General features: G+C 40.5%; 1 protein-coding gene across 3 annotated transcripts; it reads left to right on the top strand.

Moving 5' to 3' along the window:
- Window positions 1–168: 168 nt before the first annotated feature.
- Window positions 169–16,223, top strand: LOC128876963 (uncharacterized). Of its 3 annotated transcripts, none has more exons than XM_054123827.1 (26): window positions 169–1,722; window positions 3,472–3,921; window positions 4,287–4,637; window positions 4,885–5,326; window positions 5,417–6,481; window positions 7,129–7,275; window positions 7,355–7,696; window positions 7,778–8,629; window positions 9,064–9,304; window positions 9,428–9,538; window positions 9,931–10,275; window positions 10,528–10,742; window positions 10,830–10,942; window positions 11,118–11,262; window positions 11,339–11,439; window positions 11,573–11,748; window positions 11,842–12,128; window positions 12,199–12,406; window positions 12,631–12,814; window positions 12,956–13,168; window positions 13,408–13,533; window positions 14,070–14,231; window positions 14,512–14,661; window positions 14,991–15,222; window positions 15,492–15,671; window positions 15,779–16,223. In XM_054123827.1, the coding sequence occupies exons 1-26, from the start codon at window positions 1,597–1,599 to the stop codon at window positions 15,913–15,915; spliced, it is 7,101 nt and encodes a 2,366-aa protein (XP_053979802.1). In that variant the 5' UTR covers window positions 169–1,596; the 3' UTR covers window positions 15,916–16,223. The 3 variants fall into 3 exon arrangements, with proteins under 3 accessions (XP_053979802.1, XP_053979800.1, XP_053979803.1); XM_054123825.1 differs by having other exon boundaries at window positions 11,327–11,439; XM_054123828.1 differs by lacking the exons at window positions 7,129–7,275; window positions 7,355–7,696; window positions 7,778–8,629 and having other exon boundaries at window positions 11,327–11,439.
- Window positions 16,224–16,226: the final 3 nt, after the last annotated feature.

The following is a 16,226-nucleotide window of genomic DNA, read 5'->3' as shown; positions in this document are numbered from 1 at the left end:
GAGGACTGTTCAAAGTACCTGCTATGTCGCAAGGGTGTATGCAACCTGATGTACTGTCAGTATACCTACGTGTTCGATCCCGTGACTGGCACCTGTACCCACCGAACACGCGGTACCATCAACTGCGATCGTCGTTCACCGAAGAAGCACAGCTTTCCCTAACAAACTTAACACGCGCGCCAATCGCCTTTGCGTCGTCTCGAGAAACATTTTAAAACAGGACGCGAATAAGGCTTTATAAGAGAACCTGGAGGAACAAATACATCGATCTCGTGAGACCTGCAGTTTGTCGAAGGGATACTGCAGGGTGGCAACAATTTATACTGAGCTGGAGAGATCTTTTTCGAATGCTGGAACTCTAGAAAGCCCTAACACTGATCAATGATCATAAACTGCAGATATTTATGCAAATTCATACTTTCACACATACAAAAAAAAAAAAAAATTGAAACTGAAATGGAAGTACGTTTTATTTTTTAAATGATATAACATGTACATCATTGTTGATATTTTATATATTTTTGCATACAGTTAGTCCCATAAATATTCGTACCCTCTATGTCTACTGAAGGAATTTGTTTAAATTAAATGGTAGGTTTGATGTTTCCAAGTGTATGTTTGTATAAATATATACATGTATAAGCTTATTCATATACATATTTATAATGAAAAATTCATTTGGTAATATCAAAACTATTATCTAATTTAGTCAAACTTCTTCAATAGACATAAAGGATATGAATATTTATGGGATTGATAGTATGTGTATATTTCCATGTATTTTTGCATATCTCCATTTGCATGCATTAAGATCCGCAGTCTAGCGATCAGGAAAGCAATTTGACCTACGATATAGCAGATTCGGGCACCGATTACTTTGCTTCAGCAATAATCACTCACAATTGTCGGATTAATCCATAATCCATAATTTATAATCCGCCTAAGAACTGATCCCATACTTCCTCAATGATTAATCATAATCATCGACATTTTTTACTACCTTGTAACCGCTATTAGTATCAGATCGCTATCAGAGAAAGACCAATTCAGCCGGTGATATCTCTTAACAGCCCACTCGAGGCTGGCCGAAGTGGATCGCTGTATTTGTTCCATCAGCTGCACCAACCACCACGGTGTTTGCTCGAGCGTTACGGTGTTTGCAGCCGCGTAGTCGGCCTCTTTGGCCGGGAGTCGTGTTTGATTGTTGCCAACGAGGGCCAATTTGTTCTCCAGGGAGTCAATTGGCAAACAGTTCTGTGTGCACTCGCTCGATTGCCGCGTTGACAAAAGCGTGCGCCTCTACCGTCTCTCTTTCGGCAGCTCGAACCGATCTTCCCTCTTCTTTCGTCGTCGTTCTTCCTGTAACTATCGCTCTCTATTGCTCTTGTTTCACGACTACGTATCTTCATCTCGTTCGCGATGCTTCCTCCTCCGATCATCTCCAATGCCGACCCTTGACCTCCGTCGGCTGATAACCCTTTCTTTTCCACGAACTCGCGGCGCGTTTTCTCCCAAGAACGCCGACTATCTGCCGTTTCTGGGCAAGTACGCGACAACCGTCCCGATCGCGATCGAACGAGCTCAGTCGGCGGTTTTATGGGGAAAACGGGATCAGTATCGCGCGATGTTCGGTGTATCGTGGACGCATCCAGGATGATGTCGCGGCTAGATCGTCTCTCCGTCCTTCTCGCTCTTCTCTGCATCGTCGGTTTCGCTCGTGCGGTACGTGTACCTCCCTTCTTGATTGCTGATCCCCCTGGTTGTCCATTGACGACGCGTGACAGGTCGACACCCTGAAACGAATACGTGAGAGAGGAGATTTTTGGTAGGGACGACGTTGGAGGTGAAGGGTTCTCCAAAAGATAATTTAGGATTTTTGTTCCTGAATTGGGATGTCTTGATTTTGAATAGAAGGGCATTTGGAAGTTGATGGTTAAGTGTTTGCGTATCATAGAAATTCCTGAAGCCTTTTTTGGTAAACCTTTCACTTGCATCGTGCCCTTCTGATCGGAGCAAGACAAATGTACCTTTCTCGAGGAAATGGTAACATTAACGGAAGCATTTTTTAATTATGTTGATGTTACAAGAGTATACGTAATGAAACGTATGATAAGCTCCCGAGAAGTATTTTTGTATGTTTACATCGGAGGAAACAAAATGGCGAACGGCTCTGTCAGTGTTTGCAAATGTAAAATGAAATGTCGTTACCTCTGAATAAATTCTTCTTATTCTTGGAAATTTTGCTATAGAAAGGGTGACAGGTTAAATAAAAGCAGACGCAGCCGTGTAGACTGCGATTGAAACAAATTTTGCTTTGCAAATGCATTTGCGTTCTTGTGCTGCAACGTGTTGGACAATTGCAGAATTATCTGAATAAATTACGTCACACGATGTTAGGATGCTCGAACAACTGTATTTCCTCTGACAGAGACCTAATGAACCGCTATTGACCTTTGCTAGATCTAATTGATGCTCAACAGAGAATTTAAATGGAACGGAAGATTATTTTTTCGGTCTTTGTTTATCGACATCTCTGAACCACCGACTGACATATTTTTCTTAGGGAGTTTCGTGTCGCGTGGATCACCAGTGGTTTAGAAACATTATCACAAAATATTTCATATCATTTATTACTGTATAATTATCGTGCTTGTAGCGTTTTGTACGCTTATCTTTTCTCTTGATAATGATAATGTTTACAGATGTATAAGTATGCATTACAAGATATAAATAAAAGCGTCAAGTATATTCTAACCCTTGCTAAATTTTTCAAATAAATCTTCGCTTCACTGCCGTCTGTTTTTAAGCTAATTTACAAGAAACCGTTGCTCAGATTTTCAGTTCAATGGAGCAGTGTTTGGAGAATCGCGAACTTGAAAACTTCCGTTGTTTGTTCTGATTAATCAACATCCTAGAAAAGAAAGATCTCTAATATTTAAAGATTGTGTTCTTTCTATACACAGATCTCTTTGATATTCATTAATAAGATAAGCATTGATAAGCAAAAGATAACAATGGGATGTATGGACTTTATTCGCATACATTGTGCTTCATTTAACATGGGGTTACATTATGAAATAAATTCATTAAATGAAATTAATAAAGTACTTGTCCATTATCAAGAGACCATACTATGAGCAATGGTTGTAAATAGCAAAGTAGAATGAGCTACAAAAATATTGTAAATTACACATTTCCAGGATACATGATTTGTAATCTCCCTACTCACACATGCTTGCAATAAATAATGTTTCCGAATGTATTGATTGCATCAAACTCGTCATAGTTTTACATAAACTTTGGATAACGAGAATCACGGAAAATGTTAACCCTCTGTAATTGTTCGAATTATAAAACACTGTACGATACTAAGTAACGTAATAAACTTTTAACCCTTGATAATTTATATTCCTTTTCATTCTAATGTAAGACTCCGTTATTTTCTTAATTGTTGCTTATACTATGGCGTAGATTTACGACCCTAGAGAAGCTACAACAAAGCCACCGAAACGACGGGAGTCAGTGCTTCCTTGGTACTCGTCCGACAAGGATGATGTTGATACAAGCGAGGATCTATCGCGTTCTCCAAAATGGCAGACGGATCCAGACAATCCAATCCCTAGAAAACCATTAATCGTGAACGCTGATACAAAAGTCTGGAGTCCTTGGAGGAAAGATTCCGAGAGTGGAATCGAGCAGAGAACGGAAATCACGCGTGGCAGCCAATCCACCATAAATTTCGACCAGGAACGAGATTTTCCTTTGGAGTACAGCCAATTCGAGCAGCAAGAAAACCAGAGATTTCCAGGTGGTTCCGATGGTCTGGAGCAGAGACAAGATGGAGATATAAAATATAAAAATAAGAAATATAAAACAAAGAGTGATCAAGACATTTACGAGGGTATACCTGCCGATAGCACGGTAACGTATTTGGTATTATTTTGTTGCGGGGAAATCGAATATCCACTGAAAATTATATGCTCGTCTATTATGAATATTTTTCTTGACATTTTTTTCGTATTATTCTTGACTGGACACTCTAGACTAAAATGCATTTAAGAAAACATTGTTATCAATCATCATACATATATTTTTATAAATATTTTACAATGTGATGCGAATGAGACATTTTGTATAGTCAGTTTGATAAAAATACTGTCACAAAGGTACTGGAGTGATGAGAAGATTCTTAAGACCTTAAAAGACATTCTTTTTCCTTTTTAATACTTCAGTTCAGAATTCTCTCCTGAATTATAATTTGTTAACGTTGTTTGCTTTAATTTCAGAAGCCACACAAGGAGAAGATTCTTCTGACGTCCAAATCAAAGTCCACAGTCGCTCGATACGACGCCATATTGGGAGTACAGTGTCCAGACTTGGATTCGATAGGGCAATTCGTGTACCCTCCCGATTGCAAATTTTTCGTCAACTGCTGGAAGGGTCGAGCCTTCGTTCAACCATGCGCACCTGGCACTCTATTCAACCCAGACACTCTGGAGTGCGATTTTCCGCACAAAGTCAGCTGCTACGGCGGAGCAATCGCCGATTTTCCGTCAAACGGGCATTTGGAATCCGCGGGAAGACGTGAGCCATTGCTGCCTACTTCGCACAGTTTCTTAGAAAACGAAAGGCTACAAGTTAGTTCAAAAATCGTTTACTTTATTTAGATATAAATACGTTTACTTCTCCACTGTTGCTTTTCTGACTACAAGTTCAATTTGACAATGGTGGAAGTCTATCTTTTTGAAAAATTGAGGTTTTAAAGGTTTAATTAACTAGTTTATCATCAACCATATTTTAAATGATATTGAATAACAAAATATTTAATGTCAACATGAGGTAGTTAAGACTGCAAAATGACAAATAGTTCGAATTATTTTACAGCAACCACGATGTCCACCTCAGATGACAGGTATGCTGCCTCACCCGACGGATTGCAAGAAATTTTTGCAATGCGCAAACGGTGGAACGTTCATTATGGATTGTGGTCCTGGAACGGTGTTCAATCCTGCTATTAGTGTCTGCGATTGGCCCTACAACGTGAAAGACTGCAAGGATGCTTTGAAGGTGGACGCAACACCACCAGCTCCTCCCGAGTACGAGACTTTCGATTACAAAAAATCAGAGTACCACGAACATCCACCGGTGAAGAAGGTCGAGTGTCCTCCCGATTACACGGGATTATTGCCACATCCAGACACGTGCAAGAAGTTCCTCCAGTGCGCGAATGGAATCACCTATATCATGGATTGCGGTCCTGGAACGGCCTTTAATCCATCGGTATCCGTCTGCGATTGGCCATACAATGTGCCTGGTTGCAGTGAAGGTAACGAGTGAATGATTTGTCTCATCATTATCATTTAAAGAAGACAGGAACGATTAACAGATATTACTAAGCTCCCCTACTCCTTCGCAGAGAAATCCATCACAACTACCATCAGACCATGGTCGTCAGGTGGTTCCATCGACTCAGGACGTTGGCAGCACGGTCGTCAACATAATCAATCCTATAATCATCCTCCCTACTCAGGTCAGCATCCTACGACGAACCGCCCAGGGACCGATTGGGATTCGCTGCGACCAACTTGGAGGCCTAATTGGAGTACCTGGTCGACAGAGAAGCCACCATCAGATTGGAATACTCCAAGACCACCGTGGAACCCTGGTCGTTGGATCCCTGCCACATCACCTGGTGGTCACGGTCATTACGAGCATGTCAGTCACACCAACACCCATTATGGTTCTAATAGCCCTGGTGAACCGAACTGGAATAAAGAGCACGATCAAATTGCAAATTCGGACCTCTCTCAGACCCACTGGGCGTACGATCAGGGACCAAATGGCCAGAGTTTGAATTACGATGGCAGTTACACTCCTCATCACCACCACCATCATTCGAATCCTCATGGGCCTCATGGAAACACCGAAACTCAACAGTCTGCTCCTCCGTTTGGACACTTTCAGCCTCAAACACCTGGTCACGTCACTCCAGGTGGAAGCTGGCATTCTGGTTCAGGATATCAAGATCATCATCAATATATTCCTGATTATCCTGAAGGAAAGGACGACTCGAGCCAACAGACTCAGCAAAATCCTTTCGATCAGACGGCTGATCGAGGGATTCCTGGTGGAGGTTTCGATTATTCTTCGAGTCGTAGTGTTGGAGATGAAGAGAACTTGTCGAATCGAAGAGTAGGCCAAGAATTTGAGATCAATAGACAGGGACACGGTAGAACTAGTCCTGGATTTCCTCAGTCAGGGATCAATCAACGGCCAGTAGCTGGAGGAAATGTTTACATTGACAGTGATTATGAATTACCTGAGGAGCAGGATTCCACTTTGACTGTCAATAGGCAGTCGGCGAGGAATAGAACAACCTGGACTCATTCTATAGCGACGGGAGGCAGAGTCACTCCTCATAGTTGGAGTCAGCAAGGTCCAAGGCAGCAGGTCGAGCCCCAGAATCGACCGTGGGATCAAGGTAATTTTTGACTCTTTATTATATAAATTGTTGTGTATCGATCAGTAATAGCGATGAGAATGATTACATTCAGTTTGAAAAAAAGATGAAGATGAATTCGTATTTCGGAAAATTACTCACTGATAAATTTATTGATCGATTTATCATAAGAGACATACATATGCTGTTTGCTTTCAAACGATTGTTTTTTTCCCTCGCTTCTCCCAAAGTTCCGCTTTCGAGATCCATGGCTTGTTTTTGCAATGATCTATGCATGCAAAGCACGAGTTTTTTCAATTTTTGTTGCTTCATGGTTGCAGCATGAGTTTGAGAAATCAATTATCCTCTGTTAGAAGTAGTTGATTCAGGAACTTAAACTACACAGATCTCTATGCATTTGCATTAAAATTTAGAGTATATAATTGAAGTCCTTATCTAATCACACACTTCGAATCACAGGTAGGTATATTAACAATAGAGAAAGAATTCTAGTTGTAATTTATATTTTATAACGTAATGCCTGCAGAGCGAAACTGTCAATGGAGAAGAAAAGTTTGACGAAACTGCCTTGCTGGGTGTAGAGGTTTTGTTTTCCTGGTTTTCATGCAACTACGGAGATGAATGGTTAAAGTAACGAGCATCTGGTATCAGTGTTTGATTTCTTTTAGGTGCTAAGAGCGAGGACAAAATCCAAGAGTGGGGATCTAGGACTAACATATATCAAAGCACAGCTGACAGAGAGGCAGATTCGAAGATAGACCAACTGGTATCGAAAACAAATATTTTTGAATCTACCAAAGGACGCCATCAACCGGGTATATTAATTCAATACTCTAATATTTTATTTTTTATTTAAATATAAAAATTTCAACTGCAACTAGTTTTCTTTTGTAGGAGTTAAAAATTCGCCCGACTTGTCAAACCCTCCAAATAATATTTACGTGGATATAAATGGTACCAGGGGCCATTTTCTAACAAAAGAGATTGAAGTCAATCAAGGACACTCGAAAACAAAGACTTACGGGCCCAACGATCTTGGTGATCCAAGCAAACCTAACGGACGCGATCAGAATATTTATATCGACTCACAATCAACCGATTTCGGACCTGATGGTCCTTTTTCGGGAGTATCATCGGTGGATCGTGTACTTCGACCACCGTATAGTGGACACCGTACGTCTAAACAATATCCAATCGATTCTTCTTCGGCCAGTTCTGGAGATTTACTGGGATCTGGTAGTGCTTTATTTTCATAATTATTTTCAGAGCTTTGATTCTCCACTTAATCACTTAATCACTTCCTTATCAATTCAACAGATACAAATTATCACCGTGTAATCGTGCCATCAACGAATCTTCAGCCACCATATTATCCACCCCCGAGTCGATCACTGACTCCTCCAAGCTCGACGAATATTTCCAGGTCTAACAATTACTATCCACCTGTGCCATCAAGTGACCTTCAGCCACCAGATTATGATCCTGCTGACACGAACTATCCACCTGTGCCATCAACTGATCTTCAGCCACCTAATTACGATCCCACTCACACGAACTACCCACCTGTGCCAGCGAGTGACCTTCAGCCACCCCTTCAAGAGTTTCCAAGTCGTTCTCAGGACTATCCAGCTGTCACCTCGACAAATCTTGATCGATATCCAACAGTATCCACCGATATCAAGCCACCAGATCGTTTCTTGGTTCCTCCAAGTCCTGATAAATCGAACACGCCCAATAAATATCCAAGTGTTCCCTCAAGAAACCTTGAACCTCTGATTCCCCCATCGAGCAACCCTCCGACCATTTTACCAAATTTTGTGAGTAGCAGCACTCAAAGAGTCCCAGACAAGCACATGATAATTCTAAAGAAGAAGGTTTCACGAACTCTACAAAAACCTTCGAATAAAGTTTCCACCACGATGGATCCAAACGTCCCCAGCGTGTCGATCGAATACGATGAAAGATCATCAACGACCGAGGATCCAGATGTACCCGAGGGTGAACTGGATTACGAAGTGGACGTGTTGGATGAGAAAGAGGTCTGGAAGCCAGTGCTGGTGTTCGAGAATAAAACCCAAACCACCACGGAGTCCTCTGTTATCATGAAAATTACCAAGAAGAAAGCTGACGTGGACCTTATCAATATCGAAGCTCCTCCATTTGCAGAGGGTAAGTGTGCCACAGAAAATAGTACCTGTATATGAGTGTTCATCCTGACATGTAACATAATAAGTCACTGTCCTGAAATTCAACATGGAGGTAAGTCTTTTATTCCATTTATATTCTTTGTACATTTTTCCTGCATAACCGATCCGCTTCTGGCATGAAAGGCTCCTGGAATGATCATTTGGGCTGAACAGTTCTCGTGATTGCAAAGCGTCATTCATTAACATCCAATGACGTTAATTTGATTATATAATCGATGCAGTATAACGTTGCGTAAATGAATATCGCGGTATAACTCAATAAAATGCGCACAGTGGTCTCTAACTATTATTCAAAACTCTCAAGCTTTTGTATTTTGTAATAAGGAATAGAGCCATAATCAAGGGACACGTCTTCTTTGTTATGATAAGAATAAAGTATCGAATATTACTTTTCAGAGGAACCACCCTTCCCATCGTATTACGTGCCACCAGTAGAGCCAATAGATCATTCAAGGAAAGTAGTTCTGCCGACGCCAATTTCTGGTCAGGTGATTCGACTTAGGGGTGGTTCTGGTCCCCACGATGGTTACGTTGAAGTCCAAGGAACAAACCCTGGCTGGGGAGTCGTCTGCGATTCTAGAAACAGCTGGACCTTAAAGGAAGCCCACGTCGTGTGCAAACAGCTCGGATACGTCAGGTATTTTTTATACATCGACTAAAACGGATCTCATTGTAATTTAAATTATATAATATCTTCGTGAATTTAATCCATATCAGATTAATTCCATGATAGGTAATTTCATCGTTTTGTTCTTTTCAGAGGCGCCGAGATGGCCTGGCAAGGAAGGAATAATCACAACGGAGCGCGAACTTGGATCGGCGCGAATTCTGTGTCGTGTCAAGGCAACGAGACCCGATTCCAATTGTGCAAGTACGTCACCGTGATTCATAAATATCTTTCTCGCTCAGCAGATAACGTTTCGCTTACATCAGTGGCCGTACGAAGCAAACATTGTGCCAATAACGGCTTTGCGATACGAATTGCATTCTTGGAAACTCGAACGAAATTTAATTACTGGAATATATTTCTTGGAAGCCATACTTCACGATTATTTCCTTGTTATCCCTACAGTTAAATTACTCGGCTGCATTTAACACCACTCTCTTGTATTTCGGAATCCTTTTCGAAACTAATCAATTATGAACAATGCTTTCGTCACAATATTTGGTGACATTCGGGAAATAGGAGACTAGTAATATTAATTATTGATTGCTAATGCAATTGGAAGACCTTGATTACAATACAGACTTTTACAAATTCAGATTCACCCACGAGCAGGAGTGTCGAATAGAGAGAGACGCCATCGGTGTCAGGTGCATACAGAATCGCGTCGCGCATTGTCGCAAGGACGAAATATCCCACGAAGGACAATGTTATCACGTGGCGGATGCCGAAAGCGGTTTGAACCACGCCGAGGCGTTGGACTATTGTTCAAAGAGGCAGTCACGACTCGTCGATATCACCAGCCAGGCAGAAAACGACTTCATATCCGAATTGCTGGTGCAGGGGCATCCGGATGTCGGTTCGATCATGACTTCCGGCGCCGGTTTCACCATAATGGGTCGCACTTTCTGGGTTTGGGAGGATTCATCGCGCGCCAAGTTCAAGTGAGGATATATTCGAAGATCACTGAGTCCTTATTACGAGATTTCAAAAGTGTATTTATTATCTTGCATATTTAGAATAATGCAAATGTCATATTTTAGTTGAATATTGCAGGAATAAGCTGTAGTTCACTTTTGAGCATAGGTACAAATTTTTGTTTTGTCACAATCTACATCACAATTTTTATTTTCTCATAATTTACATTGCCTGCACTATCCACCAAACCTTATTTACACTTGCTAATATCAAACCAGATTCACCAAATGGTGGCCAGGCTGGATGGAAGACAAGAAGCACACGCCGATCGTGGGCTCTCGTTCGCTTTGCGTAGTACTGAAGCGAAAGTTTCCGTGCCACGACAGACCAGACACAGTCTGCGTGGCTGATTACTTCTTCTGGGACACCGAAGACTGCGCCACCTCGAAGAAAGGTCATTCTTACATCTGCGAGAGGCCTTACGACGACATTGGTATGCACTAGAAGCTCGTTTCTAGAGAATGTAAAATGTCAATTAAAAAGAAAATTTGTGTGTTACACATGTTTTTTATTGTCTCAGGTTGCGTTTATGGAAAAGGAAGCCAGTATGCTGGAAATGCAAACGTGACTGCAACAGGGAAACAGTGTCTCTCTTGGGCTGACGAACGAGTGCGCCATCCACTTGCAATAAACGTTAGTTTCTACAATTTATTTTCCATTTCTGAGATCAAAAGAATTTTACAATCAATAAACAAGAATTTAATTACAACAGAATCTCTGATCAGGTCTTTATTCGTTGCTGAAGTTGTACCTATATATTTTATAACCGAAATAATTTACTAGCCAGCGCATAATTTTGTTATTGCAGGTGGTCAACAGAGAGCTGAGGGATAAATTGAAGGTTCACAATTACTGCAGAAATCCCAACCCCCAGAGAGAGACCAGGCCATGGTGTTTCACTGGACCAGGTGGAGAACGAGAGTACTGCGACATTCCAGCCTGTGGAAATATTGGTATTGTTCCTAACAGAGATTCTACGTCATCTTTGCTTCAGATATTCACGTTTCTGAATGATAGGGTCGTTTTCAGGGTCTCAAAAGTCACGCTTGACTGGCCAGTGCAAACCTAAGCATTTTGAATGTTTACCTGGGGAATGCATTCCTTCGCCGTGGGTTTGCGACGGAGAAGAGGTAAATTACACACCTACGCAAACTTTAGAATATCTAAATGTAATTAAATATTTCGAATTCATTACTTTCATCTAAGTATGCATGTAATTGTTGGCAACAAAATGTGAGTGTTTACCATGTGTTGAATTTTAAGGATTGTACGAACGGAGCAGACGAGATGGCTTGCACATCGCACATGGATCTTTTTAAAAAATACTCGAAGCATAAACTAGAAGGTTACGACGTTGAGAAGTGGTTGAACACGCCCCTGAAGACGTGTGCTCTTAGGTGCAAGGAGGCTGACTTCACTTGTCGATCCTTTACGCACAAGTAAATCAAATGTTTTAACCAAAAATTTAGTTTAATGCTCATTATAATTATTAAAGCCAGCTAATTTCTTTCGATTTTGTTTTTCTAAATCAGGGCAGCAGGAAACGTTTGTCTCCTGAGCGACGGAAACGTCGGGATGACGGGAGCGTTGAAACCAAATCGGGAGTTCGATTACTATGAAATGAAGGAGAGAAGCGTAAACTGCGAGGGTAAGTTCGTATGCGACAATCGAAAGTGCATAAACCAGACTCAAGTGTGCAATGGGAAAAACGATTGCCTCGATCGTAGCGACGAAAGTATTTGCACTGTGGAAAATTTGGATTACGAGATTCGACTGGCTGGCACGGAAAATAAACACGAAGGCAGGGTCGAAGTTAAGAGTAAGTAGAAATTTTCGTTTACACTGAAATGTATGTATTATAAACGATGACTAAGCAAAGTATTGTGCAGTCTTAGGCGTTTGGGGACAGGTATGCGACGATAGTTTCGGAATGATTGATGCAGACGTAATTTGCAAAGAACTTGGCTTTGTTCTTGGCGCTCTGGAAGTCAGGCCAGGAGGATTCTATGGCAATCTGGATCCATCAACCAGGTTCATGGTCGATCAGCTGAAATGTCGAGGCAACGAGACCACCCTGCGCGAATGCGACTTTGATGGGTAATTTTAATAAAATTGTTGCTTGTTACACATAAATCTTCTGTTTCATATTCTATATGCTCTTTGACCTATCCAGTTCACTCGAGTTGGCTATCTTGATCCTGATGCCACGTCATTAAAAGTAGAAATATAGGAACTATGACTATGTACTATCCTTAGAAATTAAAAAACAAATTCTTCAGGGAATCTATGATGAAATGAGAATTTCTGAATTAATTCTACAGTTGGGGTGTCCACAATTGTCAACCAGAAGAAGCAGTGGGTGTCATTTGCAAGACTGCAGTCAACAGCTGTCAAGATGGCCATTGGAAGTGCGACAAGAGTCCCACGTGCATCCCAACTGCATTCATATGTGACGAGGTCGTCGATTGTCCAGATAAGTCTGACGAAAGTTCTGAACATTGCGACGTGAGTGACAAAATATACACTATTAAACAATTATATGTCATTAAAAAGCAATCAGAATTTGTATCCTCTTAGAAGGATATATTCAATTTAAATATACCTGGACAAAATGTTCGATTTTTAATTAATGACTGATCATTTCAGGCACCCTTCGAGATACGTCTAGCGAATGGCAGCTCTCCTCTCGAAGGAAGAGTCGAGGTTCGTCACCATGGCATTTGGGGCACGGTTTGCGACGATGACTTCTCGAACGCAGAAGCAACAGTTATTTGCAGATCCCTAGGATACGGTGGGCCAGCTCTTGCTAAAAAGAATGGCGCGTTTGGGGCTGGAGGGGGACCTATTTGGCTGGACGAAGTAAGTTTCACAAACGAGAACTCTGATATCATTAAAACATACGTTTATTAAAACTTTTCTCTTGCAATTCATCATTTTTCTTTTCCTGGCAATTGCTACACACTATATCCGCACATTCTTTTAGTAATTTTGAAATTTATAATTTTTGAAATTAGGCAATAAGTCTACACATTGAAAGACTTCTTTTTCATGTGGTTTTCTTCTTTCGTACACTTACTGGGAACATTTTTTCGAACAAGGTTTTCTGTCACGGAAACGAGACCCAGCTATATCGCTGCGAGCACAATCACTGGGGTCAAAGTAATTGCAATCACGACGAGGACGCAGGTGTAATCTGTACAGCTGGAGACGTTAACGATCCCAAGGTAAATCGAAACACTCTCACCCGGAGGAGGGTGTGAATTTTAAAGAATCTAGTCCCTTAGAATGATTAAATCCTTTGGTGCCAAAAATTAGATTCATAACTTAATTTTATTAATGGAGAATTTTCCAAAAATAATTTTAGAAGCTTTAGTAGATTAAAGCTAGTAAACGCTTTTTGTAGGCTCTTAACATTTAATTTAACGCTTAAACAGAAATATAAATCTATTTCTTTAACTCCTAGTGTAATTTCAGCGAGAGCTTTGTTTACCAAAGTTCTCCATACTGTAACATAATCTTAAAATAAATTGTAAGTAACATTTAAACTACCATAAATATCGAATTAGTTACTTAATAATACGATCAGCTGGGTATGATGTAAACTATCGAGAGATTTGTAAACGATCGTCACGATAATTAGAATCAATAAATGACGAACTTAAGCAACGTTCACAAGGCTTGTTTACTTCATTCCTTGACCCACGATCTTCCCCTTTGCCCGTTCGATCCACGAATCCAATCATCGAATCAATAATTGCAGTTGCACTGGGAGTCCCTGCCGGATTTACCAGAGACGAACATCAACGATATACTTCCGGCCAATTGCGGGAAACGATTCAAAGACTTCAATGATGACGAGGATCTTATTTTCGCGAAGGTAGTGCACGGTACCATCGCGCCAAAGGGCACCTACCCCTGGCAGGTAAATCATAATTAATAAATTTGTTCTTATTTTTGCCTTTGCATCTATCAACGATTATTAAAAATTTGAAATTATTTATTAATCATGAGTTACGAGACTTCAGCGTCAATCGTTTGAGCATGAAGGGTTTTTTAAAGGGATCTTTAGGACTTGAAGGACTGAAATGTTTACTAGTAATGGTACGAGTTGGTATTTTCAATGGTAAAGGGCTGAATATTTCACTTTTATTTGTTCCATGGCGTTCTCAAATAACTTTCTGGGCATTCTGTGACATTGGTAGGCCAGCATTCGTGTTCGAGGACACAGCAGGTCGAGCCACTGGTGTGGCGCGGTGGTTCTCTCACCTTTGCATGTCCTCACAGCCGCTCATTGCCTGGAGGGATACAATAAAGGCACCTATTTTGTTCGCGCTGGTGACTATAACACGGAGGTAATTAAAATCTCAGTAATCAATCCTGTAAATAATGACCTCCAGCAGTAACAGAAACGAAAGTACATTTGAAAATACCTAAATGTACTAAAATAAATTTTAGCGGTTGTTTCGTTGAAAATGACTAAAAGATATTTTTACATAATACGAGAAAGAAAGTTTATCTAAGTTTCTTAATCACTTAGTCTTTCTAGATAGCGAATTATCGTAGGAAGATTGTTATCACGGGAAGAATGGAAAATACACGTTTATTATCTGTGTTAGCTTGATCTAAATATAATGATTTAAAAATTTGTTGAGTACGCTTTTGTTTCTTAATTCCATGCTAGATAGATGAGGGGACAGAGGCTGAGGCCAACATCGAGGACTATTACATACACGAGGACTTCCGTAAAGGCCATCGAATGAACAACGACATCGCCCTGGTGTTGCTGAAGGGACGAGGAATTTTCCTTGGCAAGGACATTATGCCAATCTGTCTCCCACCTGAGAATGCCGAGTATCCACCAGGCCTCAACTGTACTATCAGTGGATTCGGTAGCATCGAGACTGGAAAGTCGAGTGAATAATTTATTACAATTTCCACTGACGCGCATCGTCCGTTGGTATCTCTTCGTTGATTCATTTAAAATCACAGAATTTACCGCATTCAGGATTCACTGCTCTGGGTTTCTTATGAATGAATGGGTTTCTTTTTTGGTAATATTTCAATCCTCTCGTTCTTTGCAATGTTTAATATTTGTTTTGACACAAGTTTTCGATTTTTAAAAAATTCTTTCACGAAGATTGGACCTTTCCTGCACATGAGATGGGTTATTTTATTGTTGTAGCTCATTCCAAAGACTTGAGGTATGGCTGGGTGCCGTTGCTTGACCAGTCGGTATGTCGAGCTGATCACATTTATGGCGAGGGTGCAATTAGCGACGGAATGGTCTGCGCTGGATACCTGGACGAAGGTATCGACACCTGCGATGGCGATTCTGGTGGGCCACTAGCTTGCTATCACAATGGTAATGTAGATAAAAATTAAAGAACTACTATTTTCGAAATAATAATAAACTCTACGAGATTCAGTATCATTTTTCTTGTTTTTTTTTTGTTTTTTTTTTGTTTAAAGGAGCCTTCACGTTGTACGGAATTACCAGCTGGGGGCAACATTGTGGCAAAGCCAATAAGCCAGGCGTTTACGTGCGAATTTCGCATTATCGTCGTTGGATCGATCAAAAGATAAGGGAGTCTTTAGCAGGAAGATAGAGCTTGATTCGACATCCATTTGTAACCTCGTTGCGCGTACAATGAGTTAATCGTGAATGAGTCGAATAATTGATTAAAATATGTACGATACTTAAATTGTTTACTTACTGTGCGTTGATCGATTAGACGCCATATTTTCCTAGTATTAGATTCTTACTGTAAACATAAGTTCGAATGTAAGTTAATATTTCGTTATCCAATAACAATACACAACAGAATTATTTATGTAAAGATGTATGAACTGTTGAAATGATTAGAAAAAGTTCTTTTTTAAATTACAACTGTATTAAAGTTATCTTAATAATTGTTTC

Source organism: Hylaeus volcanicus, chromosome 5 (assembly GCF_026283585.1).
Source record: "Hylaeus volcanicus isolate JK05 chromosome 5, UHH_iyHylVolc1.0_haploid, whole genome shotgun sequence".
Classification (NCBI taxonomy): domain Eukaryota; kingdom Metazoa; phylum Arthropoda; class Insecta; order Hymenoptera; family Colletidae; genus Hylaeus; species Hylaeus volcanicus.
The sequence above is the reverse complement of the archived record's forward strand: the minus strand, read 5'-3'. Positions and strand labels throughout refer to the sequence as shown.